The 24,388-nt window shown below is 43.2% G+C and overlaps 1 protein-coding gene and 1 non-coding gene across 2 annotated transcripts; one reads left to right on the top strand and one right to left on the bottom strand.

The window, feature by feature from the left end:
• Positions 1–621: 621 nt before the first annotated feature.
• Positions 622–7,149, bottom strand: C8H18orf21 (chromosome 8 C18orf21 homolog). Its single transcript, XM_059409476.1, has 5 exons — positions 6,961–7,149; positions 6,851–6,873; positions 4,237–4,436; positions 2,927–3,123; positions 622–817 (listed from the first exon to the last, which is right to left on the bottom strand). The coding sequence occupies exons 1-5, from the start codon at positions 7,035–7,037 to the stop codon at positions 664–666; spliced, it is 651 nt and encodes a 216-aa protein (XP_059265459.1). The 5' UTR covers positions 7,038–7,149; the 3' UTR covers positions 622–663.
• A 3,478-nt stretch (positions 7,150–10,627) lies between these two features.
• On the top strand, positions 10,628–10,734 carry LOC132024019 (U6 spliceosomal RNA). Its single transcript, XR_009406139.1, has one exon. It is a non-coding gene; the product is annotated as a U6 spliceosomal RNA (small nuclear RNA).
• Positions 10,735–24,388: the final 13,654 nt, after the last annotated feature.

Raw genomic sequence — 24,388 nt, 5'->3', positions numbered from 1 at the left:
TTTGCGTGCAAAATTATTTGTGTGTGTGTTAAATAAAATCTTTTTTAAAAAAATGAAATCTGGCATATTTAAATGATTTACAATTAAGAATGCTCCATATATTTACTTTTGCATGCAAAATTATTTGTGTGTCAAATAAATAAAATCTTTAAAAAAAAAAGAGAGAAGATAAAATAACCACTCAATGTCCATAATAGATTTGCTACTTACAAGGGTTTTCATATATTTTTGATCCTCACAACCACCTGTGAGGTAGGCGGGTTTCATTTATTCATTTTCATGAGCTATTTTCTTCATTACCACTGAAAAATGCCCAGAAAAGTTTGTTCTTCTTGGACCCTAGATTCCATGTATTTAAAGAATAAATAAAAGGGTTTCTTTTTTTTTAAGATTTTATTTTTTTGAAAGTAAGCACGTGAGAGATAGAGAAAGCAAGCGAGCACACAAGCCGGGGTAGGGAGAAGCAGACTACCCGCTGAGCCAGGAGCCCAATGTGGGGCTTGATCCCAGGACTTTGGGATCATGACTCAAGCAAAGGCAGATGCTTAACCAACCTGGGCCACCCTGGCAACCCAGAAAAAATAAAAGTTTTAAGAAAAATATTTTTCTGGCTAACCTTAGTTTCAGAAATTGCATTAAACATTTATTTTCAGAGCCCATCCTTTACAAAGACAGTAAGAAATTTCTGAAGTCCACTTTTGAATTCTTCTGGGATTCACTCTGACTAAGCAACATTTTTAGTCGAGAGAAGTGTTTCTTTGTTTTGCTCACATTCTTTGAGGAGCAAGTGGGTGTTGACTGTCCAGATGTAGGTGTCCTGAAAACAAACAAAACCACACTTAGGTATACTGATACATAAGTTTAAAAGTGCTTTTCCTGCTTAGCCTGAATAACTGCAACTAGAATCCTTTTCTACTCCGGTGTATTATGGCGATAAACAAGCAGTGGCTGAACCCAGCATTCATTCCCATCTTGTTAAAAATCTCCTCACTACATAGGCTTTAGGCAACATTCACGAGGTATACTTGGTGGTTCTGGAAGTTTCTATCACACTTGAAGAAGGCTATAAGTGTCATCAGGCCTGAATCCCCTTTAAGTTTGATATCAAGATTCATGACAATTCTAAGGACTTTAAAAACCTGTTTCTGGGCGCCTGGGTGGCTCAGTGGGTTAGGCCGTTGCCTTCGGCTCAGGTCATGATCTCAGGGTCCTGGGATCGAGTCCCGCATCGGGCTCTCTGCTTGGCGGGGAGCCTGCTTCCCTCTCTCTCTCTCTCTCTGCCTGCCTCTCCATCTACTTGTAATTTCTCTCTGTCAAATAAATAAATAAAAAAAAAAAAAAAAAATCTTTAAAAACCTGTTTCTTCACAGCTCAAGACAACTTCCCTTCTCAAAAATGAAGAATTTCAACCTACCCATGCAGGTACCACTGCATTATATCTCCCCACCTAGAACATAAACTCCATAGGGCAGAATTTGCACTACTAATTATATATTCCACTGCTTCTTAATAGTGCCAGGCACAGAAGAGGTCTTCTAAAAATATTTCCTGGATAAGTGATTCCCAGCTGCCGTATATTTCTGTTTTCTTCTGTTTCATGCCCTCCAACTGTGTTCCATACCCATGAAACTTTATTGGGGTTTATCAGTCTGATCCCTCTTCTACTCCCCATGTGTACAACAAATGTGAAGTATCTTTCTCATTCGTGCATATAACTAAGAAGCAGTCTGTTCTATATGCAAGTGAATTATTTTAAATATTTCATTTTAATATATTTTAAATAAGCCAACTTTTATCTACAATTATCCAATAAGGTAGAAACTTCTATGAATTCTTATCATGCCAAATATCAAAATAATTAAATCAAAATATAGAGAAAAGTAGACTTAAAATTTCAATTCTTATCCAATTTTATAAATGTCAACCCAATATAAAAAACTCAATGCAGTAAACAGATAAATTTCACTCTTTACAGAATTTTGCTGTTTATGTTCAAGAAACTACCTTCTCAGTTTCTCTTTTGGTATAAAATGTTCAAAAAATTCCTTTCCCAGTTTCTAAGGAACTAAATTTACTATCACAGTGAATAAAGTACTGGGAACTACAAAAATAGTTTGGTGCTCAGTCAATAGCTGACAAATCGCTATTCAGTGAGATTTCCCCAGGAATTTCTGACAGGCAATATCAAGAACAAAGGTTCAGAGCAGGAACATAAACTGTGAGTACTTCAGTTCAGTTTTGCTAACACACAGGATGATTTAAGGCAAAATAAGAAGGCACATGCACTGGTGCCAGGTAGGAAGGACTGGGAAGCCATGCGGGAACATTTGATCTAGATGCTACGGCATGAGATGGTAAAGGCTTCTCATCAGAGCTGTGCTGTAGGGAAATTATCAGACTACAAGCGTTTGAAACTAGAAGCAGGAAACTACTGTAGTAATCCCAGCAAAAGAGGAATACAGACTGAACACAGTAGGAGGAAAAAAGGAGAACAGATGCAAACCCCACGGAGGAAGGGCAGATAGAAATTGGTGACTAACTGGACAAAACCCAAGGGACTAGGCGTTATCTACTCTACTCACCATTTCAGGTTAGACTGTCTACAAAGGCATGTATGTTCACTGACAGAAGGAACTTAATAGGATGAGCAGGTGGGGACATGCTGGGGGAATAAAGTGGATATATTTAGTAGCAGCTGGGAACAAGTAAAGGGAGAGGTTGGAAGTAAAAGAATATGGCTGGAATTTATAAGCAGAGATGGGAATGAAAGATGTATGTACAGGATATTAGAAAAGGGTATGGAGGAAAAAATGGGGCCAAGGCCTGGAGTGCATGGCAGATTTAGGGAGTATATATTAAACAGAGGAAAGTCGAAGAAATAAGAGCTCACACCAGCAATGCAAATAGCTTAATGAATTAAAGATACCTGAATATCAAGGCTGGGCTCTTGCCTTTGGAACCACACGTAGGATTTAGGTTTGCAGAACTGGGAGTCTTTCTTTCTGGTGTCTTCAGGCTGAGCTTACTTGTAGGAGTAGTAGGACTGCTCTTCAGTGCTGAGAGAAAGCTTCTACTTTTACCATGATGTTTAACTGTTCTGTTGCATGTTTTACAAGTAGTCAACTAACATAAAAAGAAGAAATATTGGGCCTCATTTCTCTTATAATCTAACCCAATAAATTACATGTTCATTAAATTCTTGAATTAAGGGACTACACCAGGTACAGGCAGGTAAGAGAGGCTGCCCTCAGGGAGTCTGTAATCCAGCAGCAGCAATCAGACAAGATACAAATGAGAAAATCTACAATTAAAAGTTATTGGCTAAACACTTGTAAATTTAAAAAACATTTTAATTTTTATTTATTTAAAAGATTTTAAGTAATCTGTACACCCAATGTGGAACTTGAACTCATGACCCCAAGATCAAGAGTCACATGCTCCACCTACTGAGCCAGCCAGGTACCCCTAAAACACCTTTTTAAAGATAACAAAGTCTCTACTTTTTCAATGTAAAACCATGTTTGGGGGAATAAAGGAGACTGTGATACCCAGTTAACTTATGGAACAATGTTCTTCATAACAGCAGTTAACATTTAACATTTGCCACAGAACTTCAAGTTGTTTTCAATAAAACGTGGCAAATTATCACTGAAAATCTAAGTGACCCCTGCAAACCCTTACTGATTCTATATTCTTCAAATATAGGTCTAAATCAATTCATAAGACCAATTGAATGAATTCTCACACCTCTTTACTTCATTAAATCCAGAGGCAGAATTTCATGCTCGGAATTTCCTAATGTATGTAATTGTCAAATCACTGTGTGTCAACTTGAAAATAACGTATCAGCTATACATCAATCAAAAATTTTAGGGGCATCTGGGTGGCTCAGTGGGTTAAAGCCTCTGCCTTCAGCTCCGGTCATGATCTCAGGGTCCTGGGATCAAGCCCCACATCAGGTTCTCTGCTCAGCGGGGAGCTGCTTCCCCCACTCCCTCTGCCTACTTGTGATCTCACTCTGTCAAATAAATAAATAGAATCTTAAAATTTTTTTTAAAAACTAAGTTTTACTCTTGATCAAAGATCAATCACTAGAAAAAAAGTTATGTGCACATTTTGACATCCTGGGTATATTATCACAAACCTCTGAGTTATATGTAGCCTGATCTTTAATCAACCTCATTTTAAGTAAAAGGAAATTCTAGTTTATTTACACATACTGGACTGAAATCTTACCAATACACTTTTGGAGTCTTTATATCTTTTCACAAGTTTTGCTTCTTTAAAACTAAGTGTATAATTTCTTGCTTCTCGATTAAGAAGTTTTTGTATTTTGGGAGTCAGTTTGGACTTGGGTTTGAGGCGTACCCGAGAGTTATCCAAAACCAGCAACTGCAAACAGTATGGACATGTTCCTTCAAAAGTAATGTTAGCATCTGAAATTATACAAACAAAACTCATGATTCAGCAAATTAGAATATTTTGTTACCTCAAACAGCCAATACTCTGTGATCAAATATACTATTTAATATGAACAGATATTCTCTTTAAGCAAACTCAAAATATGAGTACTTGCAAAAAAGGCAAATTGGCAATAATTTATTTTGCAAAACACTTTAATTCTACCCATTCACTCCTTTTAGCAACAGACCAGTTAGGTCCCCATTTTTTACTACCTTACTTATTAGTTGTTACTATGTAAAAAAGGCTGTCTCACCAATTTTACAAACATATTTATCACAAATCAGTAAGTTATACTGTCACTTTCTTTTTTAAACAATTAGCACACAATTTTGTGATTTGTGGGCCAGGCTTTCTGCAGGTAGCTCTCAGTACAAGGTAATAGAACAGACTTGCTCCAGATTGTCTATGCACATCAAGAAAGCCATTTACCATGCTAGGCTGGGAAGTCATAAATAAAGAGCAAAAGAGCTCCTATCTTTAAATAACTCACATTCTGGCGGAGCCCTAATGTGAATATGAATAAGACTGGTAACACCTGTTAACAAAATATGATTAAAATGTCCTGGAAACTATTAAACTCTGTGTGGACCAGCCAGAAATACTCCAAAGCAATGGCTTGACAAAGGTCAAATACTCCAAATATCTGTACTTAAAGATGGTATCCATTACTGGAAAAGGGCTTTCAGGTGGAAGTACAGTGAAAAAGAAAGCATGACTATTAGGGAAAGGTGAGGGTGTGGGGGTGATACAGCTGGAAAGGAAGGTAGGTACATCAAAGATTTATTCAACAAATATTTGTTAGTGAGCACTCTGCTGAGTATACAACTAAGGACCATGCTTGTAATTCAGTTCTGCCACATGTTAAATTCATTCACATTTACTGAGTGACTGTCCAGTGTCATGCACAGTTCTGTGTACAAGAGACAGAACAGTGAATAAAGGACAATTCATGTAGGGGAAAGTAAATATAGCAACACCGAATATGTAGTGCTGGGGGGAAAAAAAGGAGATGAACAGGGAGTGGCGATGGAGTTGCCCTGGTCTTTAATAAGGTAGTCATGGTAGGCTTTGTGGAGTGACCTGTAGAAAACACGAGGAAACAAGAAAGCAAACCACGCAGATATATGAGGTCAGAGTTCCAGGTCAAGGATGGGGGCAACTTGGAAGGCTTTTTATAAAAGAGCAAGAAGGCCTAACAGTTGAGTAAGCAAAAGGGAAAGCAGGCCAGAGAGGTAATGTGGGCTTCTGATATAGGGCCCTGTAGTCCTTTTAAAAAAAATTTTCACTTTGGGGCGCCTGGGTGGCTCAGTGGGTTAAGCCTCTGCCTTCAGCTCAGGTCATGATCCCAGAGTCCTGGGATCGAGCCCCGAATGGGGTTCTCTGCTCATCGGGGAGCCTGCTTCCCCCTCTTTCTGCCTACTGTGTGATCTCTGTCAAATAAGTAAATAAAATCTTTAAAATAAAAAAATATATATTTTTTTCACTTTGGGGCACCTGGGTGGCTCAGTTCGTTAAACCACTGCCTTCAGCTCCGGTCATGATCCCAGAGTCCTGGGACAGAGTCGCATATCGGGCATCCCCTACTCTGCAGGGAGCCTGCTCCCTCTCCCTCGGCCTCTCCCCCTGCTTGGGCTCTCTCTCTGTGTCAAATAAATAAAATCTTAAAAAAACAAAAAAACAAAAAAAACTTTCTTTCCACTTTTACTCTGAGATGTCAAGACATCTGAGAGTTTGTGGCAGAGAAGCAACAGGCTCAAGCTTAGGTTGCTCCTGCGCTCACTCTGGCCGCTCAGTTGAGAATGGATGTGGCAACGCAGGAGCGCGGCTGGCAAGGGCCCAGCCGCTGCCCCGGTCCAAGACTGCGACATGGCCTGGTGAGAAGAGACGAGGTGCTGCGTATACTCCAAAGCCAAGAGGCGTATTTGCTGGCACACGCGCTTGGGGAGGAAGGCTCTCGGAGCCGCGAACGGCCCCAGGGTCTCGGGGGCGGAATTCACTCCCCGGATGGATTCAGCGTTACTGAACGGGGAAGAACTGGAGGACGACTGTGCTGCGGGGGTAAAGCTCGAGTTTCGCCCTGACACAGATTCCGAAGCAGGTGTCAAGAAGACATCTGGATGCGAGCCTAGAATGGGGAGAGGTCTTGGTTGGGGTACACATCTGGAAGCCATGAGCCTGGATGAACAGCTGTGGCCAAGGGAAAGGAGTGTAACTAGAAAAGACGTCCTAGGAATTTGGAGCTTTCGCGGAACAGCCGCCCCTGGGGGGATTTATGAGGGCAGTGGCTCGAGGAGATTGCTGTTTTGCGTCGTCCTGAGGAGGGCGCGGGACGGAGCGGGGCGAGGCGCCGAGAGCCTGACCCACAAGCGTCGGACGTTCTCCCTACCGTGTGACGAACTGTAGGTCCAGCTGGAAAGGAGAAGGAGACTCGTGAGGGAGGAGGGGGGACCCCGCCGCCGCCGCCGCCGCCCGCCTCCCCTCCCGCCCTTCTCTTACAGGAGATAGCGGGCCTGGCCCGGGCAGCTATCGTATAGCTGCCGCGCCGCAGCCTCAAGGTAGTGCTTCTGCCTCATCGCTACCGCCTCCCCTCACGCCGCTCAGGCGGGACAGTCTCCGGAAGTCGGCTTCGCAGTCTGCCGGACTTTGACCCCGGAATCCAAGCTCCGGCCAGAAACCCGCGCCCACTGCTGAGGAGTTCCGGTTTCCCTCGCGTTCCACCCCGCCTTTGGCCCTGCCTCTAGGCTCCGCCCCAGGCTCCGTGTGGTCCCGGTGGTCCCCTGCGGATCCGGCGCAAACGTGCGCCTGCGCGGAGCCGTGTAACCTTGTCGGGTTGGGGCCGCCTGCGCGGAGCTTTCGGCGCGCCTGTCTTTCTCGCTCGTGATAGCGTCTTCTGTGGTACCCTTGTTGTCATTTCCTCAACCCACGTCGCCCTCTAGATTCTCCATCCGGGGTGTCGATTTGGGCCGGGCAGGCGGTGTGCGGCCCGCAAGGAGGCCACCGTTGTCCGCGCGGCCGCGGGCCTGGGAGCGAAGAGCCGGCCAGCTTCCCTTCTCCCCGGGTTCTCAATGGAGCACAGCAGAAAGTTAACAGTTCGGGACGTTTTCCGTATTGCGGGAACACCAATGTTACCGAGTTTGGAGACATTTCTGTCGTCCAGCAGGAAACCCCATCCCCATTTAGGAGCTGCTATCCGTTCTCCCCTCCCCACTCCCAGCCGCTGGCGACCACTCGTCGGCTTTCTGGTTCTTCGGGCGCATTCTGGACATTTCTTGTAAATGGAATCATAGGTGTGATCTTTTGTGTCTGGCCTCCTCCACTTAGTAAAATGTTTTTGAGGTTCTTCCACGTCGTAGGTGACATGACTGAATATTACTACATTGTATGCATGCCGAGTATTGTTTATCCATTCATCCGTGATGGACATTTGGGTTCTTTCTGCCTTCTGGCTGTTGTCAATATTGCTGCTGCTAGGAACATGGTTTTTTGTTTTGGGGGGTGGTTTTTTGTTGTTGTTTTGTTTTGTTTTGCTTTTTTGTTTGTTTGAATAAACACCTAGGAGTGAAAATACTGTGTCATATGGTAATTCCATGTTTAACAAGGATTCCAGGGCGCCAGGGTGGTTCAGTGGGTTGGGCCCCTGCCTTCCGGCTGGGGTCCTGATCTCAGGGATCCTGGGAACGAGCCCTAGGTCGGCTCTCTGCTCAGCGGGGAGCCTGCCTCCTCCTCTCTCTCTGCCTGCCTCTCTGCCTACTTGTGATCTCTCTCTGTCAAATAAATAAATAAAATCTTAAAAAAAAAAAAAAAAGGATTCCAATTTCTCCACATCTTTCCCAACCCTCGTTTTCCACCTTTATTTATTTATTTATTTGTTTGTTTATGTTTTATTCTAGCCATCCTAGTGAGTGTGAAGTGGCTTCTCACTGTGGTTCTGATTCGCATTTCCTAGTGAATAATGACGTTGAGCATTCTTTCATGTGTTTGTTGACAACTTGTATATTTTCTTTGGAAAATGTCTACTGAAGTCCTTTGCTCATTTTAAAATTAAGTTGTTTGTCTTTTGTTGTTGTTAGAGTTTCAAAAAATAAATTCTAGGGGCGCCTGGGTGGCTCAGTGCGTTAAAGCCTCTGCCTTCGGCTCAGATCATGGTCCCAGGGTCCTGGGATCGAGCCCCGCATGGGGCTCTCTGCTCAGCATGGAGCCTGCTTCCTCCTCTCTCTCTGCCTGCCTCTCTGCCTCCTTGTGATCTCTGTCAAATAAATAAATAAATAAAATCTTTAAAATAAATAAATAAATTCTACAGACTAGACCCTTATTTATCCTTCATTTTCAATATCCAAAAAGGACTCAAATCTAGATAGGGAAACGGAAGGATTCCATTTTTAGAAAGGCTTCATCTCTGCTGTTTTTCTGCAAGGCCCCAAACCAAAGAAGCTATGTTCTCACTCCAAGGGGGAGGCAAGAAAGTTAATCATTCTTTGAGTTTTGTCCTAGGTGTCCAGATATCTGATAACATCTAAAAAGAACAAAATCTCAAACATGTTCCAGGACATCAGGTTTGAATAAACCTTACCCAGAGTCTGGCATCAGTACCTCCACCTTCGATGATTTATGAAATAACACCTATTATTCACCTGTCACTCACCTTTGAATTCAATCCTACCCTGGATTTCTGAAGTAACATGTTCCCTGGACCCTTTCCAGTTTGAACCACTAACGCCAAGTGATGAAGAGAGTCATTCTCCTTTCCTTTTGGAGTGTCCCAGACTCCCTGTCCGCTGTACTCTCACTTACACTGTTCAGTAAACTCTGCTTTCACTTCCCACTTCCTGATGGCTCTTCTGTACAAAGCCAAGGATCATCTTAGCCAAGAGATATCCTCAGCCTCTGGGTCCTCAGATCTGGCCTGTGTATGTCAAAATGATACAGAAGGTTATAAAGAGAAAAATATATTTACATCTGTATAGACGTATTTTAATGTTTCAAAAGAAAAGTTACTTCATCTGCTCTTCCTACCTTTCCATCCTCCTCCTCTGACAGACATTTAGCAGTTGGGTATCTTCTCCTATGTCCACCTGTAAGTAAATGGCTGAATGTGTAAAAATCCCTTCTCACCACCACCACCACCACCACCACACACACACACACACACACACACACACTAAAAAGCCGAAATGTACACAAAAAAGCTAAACCAAAAGTAGAAAGTTAGTCCCTTACTATATAACTTGCCTTTTTCCTTAACCATAGGCCATACACATCTTTCCAGATCAGTACATATATTTTTATAACAGCAAAAATCTTGTATATACTGATGCTTTTTATTTCATTTGTCTGAATTTCTAAAAGAGAAATTATAGACTGGAATGATGTGCACATTTTTATTTGCCAGATCATCCAAAATAGGTTGTAGCAATGTGCACTCCCAGCATTAATATCTGAGGAAGTTGGGTAAGAAAATCTGATGGCTGGGGCACATGGGTGGCTCAGTGGGTTCAAGCCTCTGCCTTAGGCTCAGGTCATGGTCTCAGGGTCCTGGGATCAGGCTCTGCATTGGGCTCTCCACTCAGCGGGGAGCCTGCTTACCCCCACCTCCTGCTTCCCTCTCTGTCTACTTGTGATCTCTGTCAAATAAATAAGTAAAATCTTAAAAAAAAAAAAAAAAAGATGTGATGGCTATTGGTTAACCTCAATACTAGCAAGATAAAGTCTCTTTTCACATGTTCTTTGATGCTTTGCATTTTCTCCTGTGAAGAGAAATCTTCTGTTGCGTTTATCAGTTTCTAGGAGATCTTTGTGTCTTGGGGGAAATTCATTCTCTGCTTGTCATATATAATGCAATACTTTCTTACCTCTTATCTTTGGCATGGTTTATAGGATTTTTGCCATATAGGATTTTGTACGTTGTTGAACGTTTTTCATTACTGGGTCTGGGTTTCCTGTGCAGCTTTAAAGATTGTATTTATTTATTTGACAGCGAGAGATAAAAGAGCATAAGCAGTAGTGGGTCAGAGGGAGAGGGAGAAGCAGACTCCCCACTGAGCAGGAAGTCCAGTGTTGGACTCCATCCCAGGACCCTGGGATCATGACTTGAGTTGAGGGAGACACTTAACCGACTGAGCCACCCAGGGGCCCCTCCTATGTAGCATTAAAAAAGCCTCACGTAGCGCTTGCTTCGGCAGCACATATACTAAAATTGGAAGGATACAGAGCAGATTAGCATGGCCCCTGTGCCAGAATGGCATGCAAATTTGTGAAGCCTGAAAAAAAATTAAACAATAAAATAAAAATCTTCGTTCATGCCAAGACTAGATAACTAGCTATCCAACCAAATGTTTTTCTCATACTTTTCTAGTTTAATTTCTTCCATACACATCTTTAAGCAATATGAAATATATTTTTATTTAAGTATAGGGTTGAGACCTGACCCATTTTTCTAGATGGTTAGCAAGTTATGTGGATATCTCTTAGTAGGTAAATTACTCCTTTGCTGTTGGAATTGAAGTCTAAAAAAGTGTAAGGAACATTGAATGTGTGGCAGGTACTTTTCTAAGCATCTGACTTGTAACTCATACATTCCTCACGAGTACACAGCATAGGAGAAATGCCAGTTTATCACATATAAGCTTTTCAACATTGCTACATCTGTTTCTGGATTCTTTACCTGCTTCAGTAATCAGTACAGCAAAAAGAAAAGGATGGGTGCACTGTGTTCACTGTGTGCACTGCACGCCCACTTCCCCTGCCCCCCAGGAAGCTTTCCTCCAGTTCTTCTCTCACCTCTGAGCACCACACTCCTATATCCAGATGCTTCTTCAGCATCTCTGACTGCATTGTAACTTGTCTTCTCAGATGCAGTGCGGCCCAGATGGCACTCTTGATTTCCCCCCTCAACCTGCCCTGCCACCCAGTCTTCCTCTGTCTCAGCCCCACCAAGTGCCATTGCTGCTTCCTCTCCCCAGCCTTGCCTGGGGTGCCAGCTCCCCATCAGGAGCAGATCTGGTCACTTCTCTGCATGCCCTGGCCAATCTCTCCTTTTGCCTGCACCCCCAATGGCCCCCCAAATTCTTTTCCTGCATCCCTTCTTGCCTGCTTCCTCTCTCCCAGTCCATTCTTCACATGGCTAAGTGGCTTTCTTAAAATGTAAGTTAGTTTTGGGGACAGGGAGTATCCTTGCTCAGAGTGTCCAGGCCCCTCATTGCACCTGGAGGACAGTCGCCTGGCTGTGCTCTGCAGGTCCCTGCATGGCCGGTCGCTGCCCCACTTCAGACCTCACCTTGTCTCCCCCACCACCACCACCCTCACCCCGAGCCCTGCTACGCTGGCCTTCTCCGTCACTCAACATGTCCTGCTCAGACCTACCGCGGGGCCTTTGCTATTCTCTGCTTTGAGTGAGGATCCTTCCCATGACTGCTTTTCCTCATCATTCCAAGATCAGCTCAAATATCACCCCCTCAAGAGGACTTTCTTATCTTCTAGAATGAAGAACTCCCCCCCAACACATACACCCTTGCCCATCAAGTTACTCTCTGCCATAACTGGTTTTTATTACTGTCATTGTAACCTCATTATGTGAATTATTAATTCACCATTTATCTGTTCCACTCCTAAATGTGAACACCTGGCAGCAGGACTCGTTGGCTGCTCTGTACGTGGACCCCCCGTCCAGAGCCTGGCACAGAGCAGGGTCTCAATAAGGATTTGTTACAAAATCATCCTGGAAGGAAAGGAAGTTGAAGGGGTTGAAAATAAAACTACATTGACCATGAGTTAATTCACTGCAGAGAGAAGTGAATTTGGAATTTGAATTTTGCCAAATGCTTTTTTCCTCTTTTTTTGCATCAGTTGAGATATAATTTTTTCCTTTACTACCTAAATATAGTGGATTACACTGATTGACCTTGTCATACCAACTCTGTATTCCTGGGATAAAACCCATTTTCTCATGATACATTTGTGTATTGTTGGATTTGATTCACTTCTATTTTATTTTTTTTTAAGTTTTATTTATTTACGTCATCTCCATACCCAATGTGGGGCTTGAACCCATAACCCCAAGATCAAGAGTCTCATGCTTCTCTGAGTCAGCCAAGCACCCCAATTCACTTATATTTTATGAATGTTTTCTGTATTTGTATCATGTAATGTGGAGTGTCAGAGATATGCTGGTCTCACAAAATAAGCTGAAAAAGATGCCTTTCTCCTTCACGTTCCAAAAGAGGTGTTTTTTGCTTTTGTTTTTGTTTTTGGTTTTTGGGTTTTTGTTTTTGTTTTTGTTTGTTAAATTTATTTATTTATGAGAGAGAGAGAGTGTGCTCAGGGGAGAGGCAGAAGGAGATGGAGAGAGAGAATCCAAGTAGACGCCCCACTGAGCTGTCGACCCTGAGATCGTGACCTGAGCCAAAAATCAAGAATCAAGACAGTTAACGGACTGAGCCACCCAAATGCCTCCTGGAAGAGTTTTTTGTAAGATTGCTATTTTTCTTCCCTAAATGTTCGATAGAATTCACTAATGAAACTCTTTTGGGCTGGGGTGTTCTGGGAAGGTTTTTGATAACTAATTTGATTTCTTTAATAAATCTAAAGCTATTTGATTTTTGTGTGTGTTAGTTTTGGCAAACTGTTTTTTTTTTTTTTTTAAGATTTTATTTATTTTATTTGACAGAGAGAGAGAGAGAGAAATCACAAGTAGGCAGAGAGGCAGGCAGAGAGAGAGGGGGAAGCAGGCTCCCCACTGAGCAGAGAGCCCAATGCAGGGCTCGACCCCAGGACCCTGAGATCATGACCTGAGCAGAAGGCAGAGGCTTAACCCACTGAACCACCCAGTGCCCTGGTAAACTGTATTCTTAAGCAATTTGTCTAATGTCATCTAAACTGTCAAATTTATTGGCATAAAATTATTTGTAATATTGTCTTATTATCTTTCTCATGTCTGCAAGATCTGTAGTGATATCTTCTCTTTAATCTCTTATTGGGATTCTTGTTCTGGAGTAAGCACACTCCATCCTGTCTCTCCCCTTGACTGTAATCATAAAACATGAGCAGACTGCATAGAGCACCCATAGGAAGACTGAAAAGTATATAGTAGCAGGTTGAATGAAAAGAGGACTTAAAGTGCCAATGAATTGGAGGTGAGTTTACCACTATTGTTCCTTTGCTATCTCCGGGCCTGAATGCAGTTTAACCTGAAGCCCAGAAGTGGGAAGTGGGATGTGTGTAGGGAGAGATCCAGGAGAAGCCCTTGAGTTATGACTGAGTAGCTGGAGAGGGTGTGGAATTCTCCATGTTTCTTTCTTTCTTTTTTTTTTTTCCTTCTATTTCTTGAGCCTTAACCCCCAAGCCATCCTTTGTTGGCAGCAGCAAAGGCCACAACAGGAGCCAGCAGTAGCCAGATTCTCAGGAAGGGAAACATTCATCTCCAGTCAACCAATCTCTCTTGCTTTTCCTCCCCTTCTCTTCCTGCCTCCTGCTACTTGGCCAAAGATGGGAGCAGTCACAGAGGAACACAACGAAGGAGTAACTTTCTAGCTCTAGCTTTCTGGCCCCAGAACCAGAAAGGGGCATTGTAGGAAAGTACCAAAAGTCCTGGTGAGATTATGGAGAAAGAAGAGCTCTTTTTTAGCTCTATGGGAAAATCCCATTAAGTTATATGAGAATTTCCAAGTTCACTGAGCTGTGCGCATATGGATCTGATCAGTTTAACAGAGACCTTTAGAAGAGAATTAACAGACCATCAATCAGGTTCCAGATGACCAATGAGTAGTAGGATCTACCCAAGTAATATTTCAAAGGCTTTAGAAACTGAACCTAAATTTTAACCACAACTCTCAGAAGGTGGGTTGAACTTATAGTGTGAACCTAAGCAGATCTATTGCCTACAACAAAAATAAGTACATTCTCCATAGGATTTAAAAAAGACTTGGGGTCTCATTATATAATATTTCAAAATTTCCAGGAGACAATCCAAAGTTACTTGGCATATGAAAAACCACGAAAATCTCAACTCACATGGGAAAAAACAAAACAATCAACAGACACCAAGAGCAAAATTGACACAGATGTTGGAATTATCTGACAAAGACTTCAAAGCAGCTATTATACAATAGCTCTACCAAACAGTCAATCACACTCTTGAAATGAGTAGAGTTAGCAAACTTTTCCCACGAAGGGCTTGGTAGTAAGTACTTGAGGCTTTGCAAGGCATGTGGTCTCTGTTGCATCTACTCAGTTCTGTAAAAGCAGCTGCATAGAGAGAGCCATGCACACTATGTAAGCAAGCAAGCGAGTGTGGCCATTTCCCAGTAAAACTTTATGCATGGGATTTGGCCCATAGATCATAGTTCACCAATCCCTGAACTATAGTGTTTTTTAGATATTTTATTGATTTTTCTATGTTTACTAGATTATCAAGACCTCACTGACATTCGTTGCCTGGCTTGCTTGTTTGTTCCGTAGTGACTGTCTCCCTGGGTATGAGATGGTATCTCACTCACTGTGGTTTTGATTTGTGTTTCTCTTAGAATTAGTGATGCTGAGCATCTTTTCATATGCTTGCTGGTTACTTGTCTTGATAATCTATATATTATCAAGAGCAGGCTCTTAAAATCTTTCACTATGATTTTGTGCTTGCTTATTTCTCCCCATAGTCCTGTTAGTTTTTCTTAATTCATGTTGAAGCTCTGATAGTAGGTGCATAAATACTTTCATTGTTATGTTTTCCTGATGCATTGACCTCTTTCTCATTTTGAAATTTCTTACTTTATCTCAATGTTTTGCCTGAAAGTCTATTTTGTCAAATATTAATATAGTCACTTCTGATTCCTTTTAAAAAAAAACATTTTATTTATTCATTCATTTATTTATTCATTTATTTATTTATTTGAGAGAGAGAGAGCATGAGCAGAGGAGAGGAAGAGGCAGAGGAAGAAGCAGACCCCTAGCCAAACAGGAAGCCCCCCAAGTACAGTTTGATCCCAGGGCATCCCAGATTCCTTGCAAGGCAGCATAGTATTTCCTTGTGTGTATTTACCAGATTTTCTTCATCCATTCCCCCTTCAACAGACACTTAGGTTGCTTCCACTTCTTGGCTACTTTGAATACTTCTGTGATGGACATGGGTATGCAAAGCTTTTTTTTTTGTTTTTTGTTTTTTTGAGATCCTGCTTTCAGTTCTTTCAGATAGCTACCCAGGAGTGGGATTGTTGGATTATATGGTAATTCTATTTTTAAATTTTTGAGGCACCTCCACACTGTTTTCCATAGTTGTGGTACCACTTCATAGTCCCAGTCACAAGCATTTCCATCTCTCCCACCCTCATTGACACTTGTTATTGCCCGGCTTGCTTGTTTTTTCCCTAGTGACTGTCTTCCTGGATATGAGACGATATCTCACTGTGGTTTTGTTTTGTGTTTCTCTTAGGATTAGTGACGTTGAGCATCTTTTCATATGTTTGCTGATTACTTCAGATTTCTTATTCTTCCTCTCTGCCTGGTGTAACTCTTTCTATCCTTTACTTTCTTTCTTCTTTTTATTTATTATTACTATTTTTAAAAATTATTTATTTATTTGAGAGCGAGACAGCATGCAAGAGCTCAAGTAGGGGGCAGAGGCAGAGGCAGAAGCAGACTCCCCACTGAGCAGGGACCCCCCCCTCCCTACGTGGGGCTTGATCCCAGGACCCCAGGATCATGACCTGAGCTGAAGACAGACACTTAACTGACTGGGCCACCCAGGTGTCCCTATCCCTTTTCTTTCACCCTACTTGTGTCTTTGTACTCAAAGTGCATTTGGGGGGGGGGGTGTATATAGCGTGCAGTTGGGTCTTTTTTAAGTTTCATTTTGTTTTTAATCCAATCTGACAATCTCTGTTATTGAATTGGCATACCTAGTGTATTTAATGTACTATCAGGATGTGACATCTTTGAGGCAGGGGTCAGATTCTGGTAGGCAGCATCATGGCCCCCTGAAGTTGTCCATGTCCTAATCACCTGTGAATATGTTATTGTACATGGCAAGTGGGATTTTGCACATGTGATGAAGGTTACTGACCTTAAAATGTGGAGGTTATTGTGGATAATCTGGGTGGCCCCAATCGAATCACATGATTCTTAAAAGCAGGGAATCCTTCCCAGGTGGGTCAGAGAGATAGAAGAAAAAAAAGGATAGATTTGAAGCATGAAAAGGACTCAACCCAAAGTTGTAAGGCCTTTGGAGTTGGAGGAGGGGAAGTCTCAAGTCATGGAATGCCCCAGTGCCCAGGGGAAGCTGGGAATGATGCTCAGCTGACAGCCAGCAAGAAGGCAGGACACTCAGTCATAGACCTCAGGTAACTACAGTCTGTCAACAACCCGAGTGAGCAGAAAATGCATTCTCCCCTCCAGCCTCTGCAAAGGAACACAGCCTGTCAACACATCAACTTCGGCCTGGTGAGACCTGTTCACGACCTCTGACCTCCAGAGTAAGATAATAGATCTGTGTTGTTCTAAGCCACTAAGCTTGTAGTAGTTTGTTATGGCAGCAATGGAAAACCAATACAGCATATATTGGGGGGCTCATCCTCTGCACGGATGCCTCCCTGGGTTACCTCTCTAACTTTCCCATTCTCCTGCTGGCCTCCAACTATTTTCTGTCCGCTCCCAGCCAGTCAGGCTGTGGCTCTCTGCGGCAGGAGCAGCTCCTGCTTTTAGGGGGCTGCCCTTGGGGGAGAAAAGCCACCAAATCACAAATCTCAACAATTTCTGTTCATCTTTCAAGGTTGCTCTCCTTTGCAGTTTCTGTCTTCTTTTGGTTATTCGCCAAGCCCTCCAAATATTGCTTTTAAATGTTTTGCTCAGCTTTTATAATCGTCTTCTGCAGGAAGACTGGTCTACCTTTACCAAAAGCTGGAATCTCATGATACTCTTCTGCCTCATTATTCTCTTTCACCTTTGCAATTTTCCTGGGAAATCAGTTGTTAAAAATTAGTTTGTGACAGGTCTGAATTTTTCTCATTCTCATTAATCTGAAGGCTTCTAACACGGAGTTGCCTTGTCTTAGTATGGCACTTTCAAAAATGAATAAATGGAAAGTTTTCTGACTTCTGATGGGGGTGGGAGGTGGGAAGGACCCCCAGCCGTAGCAGGCAGGAGGGCAGGAAGCTCGGGGGCCGGTTTGTTCCACCACGTGCAGTTCCCCACAATCACCAGCAGGGGGAAAATTAGTTTTCTGTTTCCGATGGATCCCCGCGCCCCGCCGCTAATTCCCTAACCAAAGGAAAACGGAAGAGCGTCGGGGAGGTCTCGCTCAGTGTTGGGAGGGAACTGGCTTCGCGGGGTGCCTGAGAACGCCAAGACCCCACGAAATCGGGTGTACTTATTCCAAGCAGCCGTCCCTTTCGAGGCACACGGAGAAGTTGGCTGGACCTCCCTGCAGACCCGGCGGGCAGGGCTGCAGCGGCGCGGAGCCGCCTCCCGAACGGCCGCAGCAGCGCGGGCGGGAAGCGAACCCAGGTGCGCGGACCAGGTGAGCCCTCCGTGACCAGGTGAACCCGCTCCCGGGTCTGAGAGTGACCCAGGTGAGTCCGCGACTGAGCAGGTGAGTCTGCGCGGCGGATCCAGGTGAGCCCGCGTCCACCGCTCCGGCGTCTCGCGCCGGAGTCTGGCGTCTGGTGCCCGGACTCGAGCAGTTGGCGGGCTAGTGATTTGGGGATCCGCGCCTGGGCACGGTGGCGGCTCCCGGGGCTGACGGTCCGGAGATCTGAAAGGACCTTCCGCTAAGTGGGCTCATAGTATTTTAGCTTTAAAAACAAATCATGCAGATGAGATGATGTGTATGGGAGAGGCGACCGAGTGGGTATTTTTATGAGTGCTGGGCACGCATCCCCTCGAGGACCTTGGCCAAAGTGCTTCTTTTGTAACCGGGTGGTACAGCCTGGGTCTGTGCCCCTGAGTTTCGAGCACCTGCGTGGGTAAATCACGAGCTGCAGACGGGAAGAAACAGCCACCCCTTTAGGGGTGTTTTAAGATCGAAAGTCAGTGGATGCTGAAGCAGTGAGGAAGATGGAAAAGAAGGAAAGCGAAGAACAGAAGCAAAGATATGGGAAGTAAAAGCAAAGCAAAACAAACACAAACTGGAAACAGTCTAGCGGATCCCATAGCTCGGTGGGGCGCGCAGGTGGGCAGCAGGAGAGCTGTGTGGGTTGCGGTGTGTGGGGGACATGACTCAGAACAGGTCACTGGAGTCAGAGGAGGTCTCTGGTGAAGAATGCGTTGGTTATCGCTGGGATTCTAAAGTTACTAGAAATGTATGTTAATAGTTAATAGAAATGGATGCAACATGAAGGCAACAGGTTTTCCTTTGACTGATTATCAAATAAGTTATAAACCTATAACTGGATTCGTAGATGAATCGCAAGGTGCTGTGTTTTTCTGTACCTTGATGAACATTCAAAGAGGAATCTCTAGAAAAACATTTAGTGTAAATAGACTTTAGGATCAAAGTGTTACAAAACAGCACAACAAATTATTATTCTAGGTCTCAATTGCCTATGTCAGTAGAACTCTGTATTTATTTATTTATTAGAAAGATTTTATTTATTTCTTTGACAGAGACAGATCACAAGTAGGCAGAGAGGCAGGCAGAGAGAGAGGAGGAAGCAGGCTCCCTGCAGAACAGAGAGCCCGATGCAGGGCTTGATCCCAGGACCTTGAGATATGACCTGAGCCAAAGGCAGAGGCTTTAACCCACTGAGCCACCCAGGCACCCCAGAACTCTGTGTTTAAATGTATTTCAGGAACGAGTCCATTTGTTTTAGATAGCTAACTCCTATTTTAAAATAGATGAGAAAATAAAATACTCCAATACTTTGAAATATATACAAAAGTCAGATAAAGCATTTGCCAAACTCTACATGAAAATGAGTGAAATAATAACATAGCCAAGTTCAGCTACTTTTCAAGACAGGTATTATGTTTGGAGGCTGACATTTCCTTTGCACTTGTATTTGACAGCAGAGGGTATGTTGGTCATTGCCAGCTTACATCTCTGTGACTGTCAGGCCTGTAATACCTAAATGGCCTTCCCACTTTTCAGTTTGTCAGTCATAGAGTCTTCCGAGGTACATCTTTTTTTTTATTTTTTTTTTAATCCTATTCTTGTGTCATAAAACTTGCCTATTTGTTTGATGTTTTAAAAAAAATTTGAAAGGGGGGGCGCCTGGGTGGCTCAGTGGGTTAAGCCGCTGCCTTTGGCTCAGGTCATGATCTCAGAGTCCTGGGATCGAGTCCCGCATCGGGCTCTCTGCTTAGCAGGGAGCCTGCTTCCTCCTCTCTCTCTGACTGCTTGTGATCTCTCTCTGTCAAATAAATAAATAAATAAAATCTTTAAAAAAAAAAAAATTGAAAGGGGAGAGAACAGGCAGGTTACATATCTATGAATCAGACAAAGCCTCAATTATTGGAGAGGGTTTGTTGATTGAATGGGAAATGAGAACTAAGGGGAGGGAGGATATGGTGATACTATTTGAAATTTGCATACTATTTCTTCCTAAATGGTAAGGAATTCAGAACAGGCACTCGGGCTTAGTTTTGGCTGAAAGACATTAAAGATATTTTTCTTAGGCAGTGTTTATATGAGGGGCTTCTTAGCACTTTCTCATAAGCTCCCGGGGACTGCCTTCCAGTATCTTAGAGGCAAGGTACTTGTCACTAAATTGTTACTTTCAGTCTTACTTTGGTATATCTTATATGGCTGTAATGGAACTTAACAATCAGAATATGTACTATTAGTTATTTTTTATTTTTTTAAGATTTTATTTATTTATTTGACAGAGAGAGATCACAAGTAGGCAGAGAGGCAGGCAGAGAGAGAGGGGAAAGCAGGCTACCTGCTGAGCAGAGAGCTTGATTCAGGGCTCGATCCCAGGACCCTGGGATCATGACCTGAGCCAAAGGCAGAGGCTTTTACCCACTGAGCCACCCAGGTGCCTCAGTTATTTTTTTTTTTTTTAAATAGGAAGTGAGTGTGGGTATTTGATTCCTTCTGTTAGTTATTCACATTTGAGCCTGTGTCTATGGGAAAAAACAAATAACTATTGTCTAAGTAAGATCTGTTTTTATTTATTTATTTATTTTTAAAATATTTTATTTATTTATTTGACAGACAGAGATCACAAGTAGGCAGAGAGGCAGGCAGAGAGAGAGAGAGAGAGAGAGAGAGAGAGGAGGAAGCAGGCTCCCTGCAGAGCAGAGAGCCCAATGTGGGGCTTGATCCCAGGACCCTGGGATCATGACCTGAGCTGAAGGCAGAGGCTTTAACCCACTGAGCCACCCAGGCGCCCCTATTTATTATTTTTTAATGTGTAGACACTCTGGAAGTAGGTAGTCCTTGTCCTGTATAGTAGCTCCTCTGTCTCGCCTAGAACCTAATCTCCTCTCTTTTTTTCTACTATCTTCAGTGCATAGCTTCCATCTTCCAGGTGACCTCGTGGTTGCAAGATGACTGCTGAAGTTCTGGTCATCACACCTACATTCTAGACAGGAACATGGAGGAAAGGGAGAAGGGCAGAAGGGCACCTGGTAGCTTAGTAAGATTTAACAGCTTCCACTTATGTTTTGTGGTAGATTTTCTGCAAAGATGGCTGCCAGTAGTTCTTGCTTATGTCACTTTTCCCATCAAGGAGTGGAATTTATTTCTTCCTGAGTTGGGTCTGGCCTTGTGACTTGCTTCTACTGATAGAATGCATTGGAAGGCCTTACTTGGTCTTGCTAATTCTGTTATTGCCCTCTTGGGATCAAGCTGACATGTAAAAAGGCTTGCCCGAGACTACTGAATAATGAACAACCATGTCAGGAGTGGTCTAGCCAGTCCTCTCCACCTGAGGGGCAGTCATGTGCGTGACGCCATCTTGGATGTGCCAGCCCCAGCTGAGTACCATTAGGCACTGCTGGAACACAAGAACCCCCCAGGTAAGCCCTGCCAACTTATAGAATTGTCAAGGATAATACATTTTTGCTGAATTGGGCTGAAACATGATCAGTTGGCCCCCTGCCTCCAAATGCCAGGATGTGCAAGAAGTGACGTCTTGGCTGCATGGGACATGGTAGAAGTTTGTAAACCATCATAGCAAGCCCTCTGGGATGGTTATCCACGTGCTTGGCGTTGATGGGATTGGGTCACCCACCCAGGCTGTGTTCCCGGGTTCAGCTTCAGTCCTTCTTCTCTGCTCTGAAGCTTCTATGCTGCATCACACCAGGCGGCCCCCAAACACTCTCTGGACACACGGTGAGCTCACAGATACCTGCTGCTGTCAGGTCGCCTAGCTCTTATTCTCAGAGTGGAAGCCTGATTGGATCAGATCACTTAGCATGCGGCTCATGGCCAGGCCATTGCTGTGCTTTAGATTTGCTGGCCATCCCTTACTTCTTATCCCTTTCAAGGGATGTGGTCCTTGAGCTCTGAAGGCACTGGATCAAATTCTGACATGCCTCTCTGGCTATATGACCTCGAGCAGGCTTGACTGCTTTTTGCCTCAGTTTTTTCATCTGTGAAGTGGGACTAAGGGTAGCCCCTTCGTAGGGTTATTGTGAAGATTAAGGCTAGAGTGCCTGTAAACACATGGTGTGTGGTCAGTAACTGGTGGCCATGACTATTCATATTTTACTGTAACTGACACAGCAACCATGTGCTCCCTTTGTGGAGTCCGTGATCTTGAAAAGTCAGCTATCAGTCAAGTGATACTTCCCCATGGATGTCTGTCATAAAACGAGATTTTTTTTTTCCCACTGAAAAGTTTATTTTCAACCATGTTATGACATTTAAAAGCTTCTTTTAAATTACTGGAAAAATTTTTTCAAAATCTTAAATTGAGAGGAACATTATCAGGTAATATATTTAAAGATAACCAGAAGTCTATATGTATCGTATATGCCTGTTTTTGCTCTGTCTAGGGTGAGTGGGAAGGGGAAAGCGTGAGATGTCCCTCAGCATTCCTGTCACGCAGTTCCCCCCTGCAGCTGTTGGGCGAGACTTACACTACTCTCCTGGGACAGAGGCAATTGAAGAGAAAAACCAGGCACTTCCGGGTACTTTTGAAGACAAACTTTCGATGCGTTCTAGGCTGTTCCTTAACACAATGTACATATGACCTTCCATGCAGGGAGGGTTTTAAATTTTGTGTGAAGTGGATTCTCATAATTGCTCATTTAATAGCTAGGGCCCGGGATGGTACACTTTGTTGATGCATTTATTTGATATTTTTTTGGTAGGTGTTGATAGTGAGGACAGGTTTGCCATTCTGTTTGTGATGTACCTTTAAAATTATTATTTTATATTATATATTATTTCCGTAAAGACAAATCCCTCAAAGGGGTCTTTTTGCCTTTCTTAGATTGTAAAGCACTATGTAAATGTAGACATCCCTATAATTCTTTAAGTTGGACACACCCTAACTTGGTTGTGACGTTTCTTTTTGTGACCCTGGAGGGCTGGTGGTGGTGGGATGTTCCATATGTAGAAAATGATGATTGAGGGCGCCTGGGTGGCTCAGTGGGTTGGGCCGCTGCCTTCGGCTCGGGTCATGATCTCGCGTCCTGGGATCGAGTCCCACATGGGGCTCTCTGCTCAGCAGGGAGCCTGCTTCCTCCTCTCTCTCTCTCTGCCTGCCTCTCCAACTACTTGTGATTTCTCTCTGTCAAATAAATAAATAAAATATTTAAAAAAAAAAAAAAAAAAAGAAAATGATGATTGATTCTGTGAGCTTGAGCATGACATGGGCTCTATAACCACTGGTTAGAGTGTTCACTGCCGTCTCAGTGCATCTGTTGATAGGAGGCACGGGGCAGGGGGAAGGGATGCTTTTCCTAAAACAATGAGTTTTTACTTATGTATAAACTAATCTAATCAAGTTCAGACAGGACAGGAGGGTATGAGACCTCCCTCCACCCCCCAGAAGTAGGCAGGCAGCCACTGCTTAGAGTCTCTTATCCTCCTGATCGCAATTTTCTGTACATTAACAAACACGTACTCACATGGGTTGTTTCTATTTCAGCACAAATGGTGTCACACTGTATATGTTGCTAAGCCATCTTTTCTTTACGTATCTGTAGGGCTGGAATGTTTCCATCGCAGCATCCATATTCCATTTTATTCTTTTCAACCACTCCAAAGCATCCCCTTAAATGGCAGGGCCATGATCAAACCAAACCCATGTGATGATCATTTCCAAACAGGCTATATCTAAAACTGAACACTTTACTAGAATTTTTCAAAATTACTAAACCAATTTTTAATAGACTTTATTTTCAAGAGCAGTTTTAGATTTATAGCAAAACCAAGCAGAAAGTACAGAGATGTCCCATCCACCCCTTGCCTCCACACATGCCCCGCCTCCCCACTATCACCGTCCCCATCAGAGAGCGGGACCTCAGTTAAAATCCATGAAGCTACATGGACACATCATTAGTTTAGAGTTGAGAGTTCGTCCTTGGTGTCATATGCTTGGTGGGTTCTGACAAATGCAATGATATATATGCACCTTTGTAGTATCAGAGTAGTTTCACTGCCCTAAAAATCCTCCGTGCTCTACCTGTTCATTCCTGCTGCACCCCACCCTTGGCCATCTCTGATCATTTTACTCTAGTCATAGTTTTGCCTTTTCTAGAATGTTCTATAGCTGGAATCATTCAGTATACAGACTTTTTGGTTTGACTTCTTTCACTTAGTAATGTGCATATAAGTTTCCTCCAGGCCACTTCCTGGCTTGATAGCTCATTTCTCTTTTGTGCTGAATAATATTCCATTGCAGAGATATACTGCAGTTTATACCTTCATTCACCTATGGAAGGACAGCTTGGATGCTGTTTAAGCAATTTTGAATAAAGCTGCTATAAACCACCCTGTGCAGATTTTGTGAGCATAAGTTTTCAACCCATTTGGAAAAATTCCAAGGAG

The sequence above is a fragment of the Mustela nigripes genome, chromosome 8, assembly GCF_022355385.1.
Source record: "Mustela nigripes isolate SB6536 chromosome 8, MUSNIG.SB6536, whole genome shotgun sequence".
Lineage (NCBI taxonomy): Eukaryota > Metazoa > Chordata > Mammalia > Carnivora > Mustelidae > Mustela > Mustela nigripes.
Note: the sequence above shows the minus strand (reverse complement) of the source record. Positions and strands in the feature narration are given on the sequence as shown.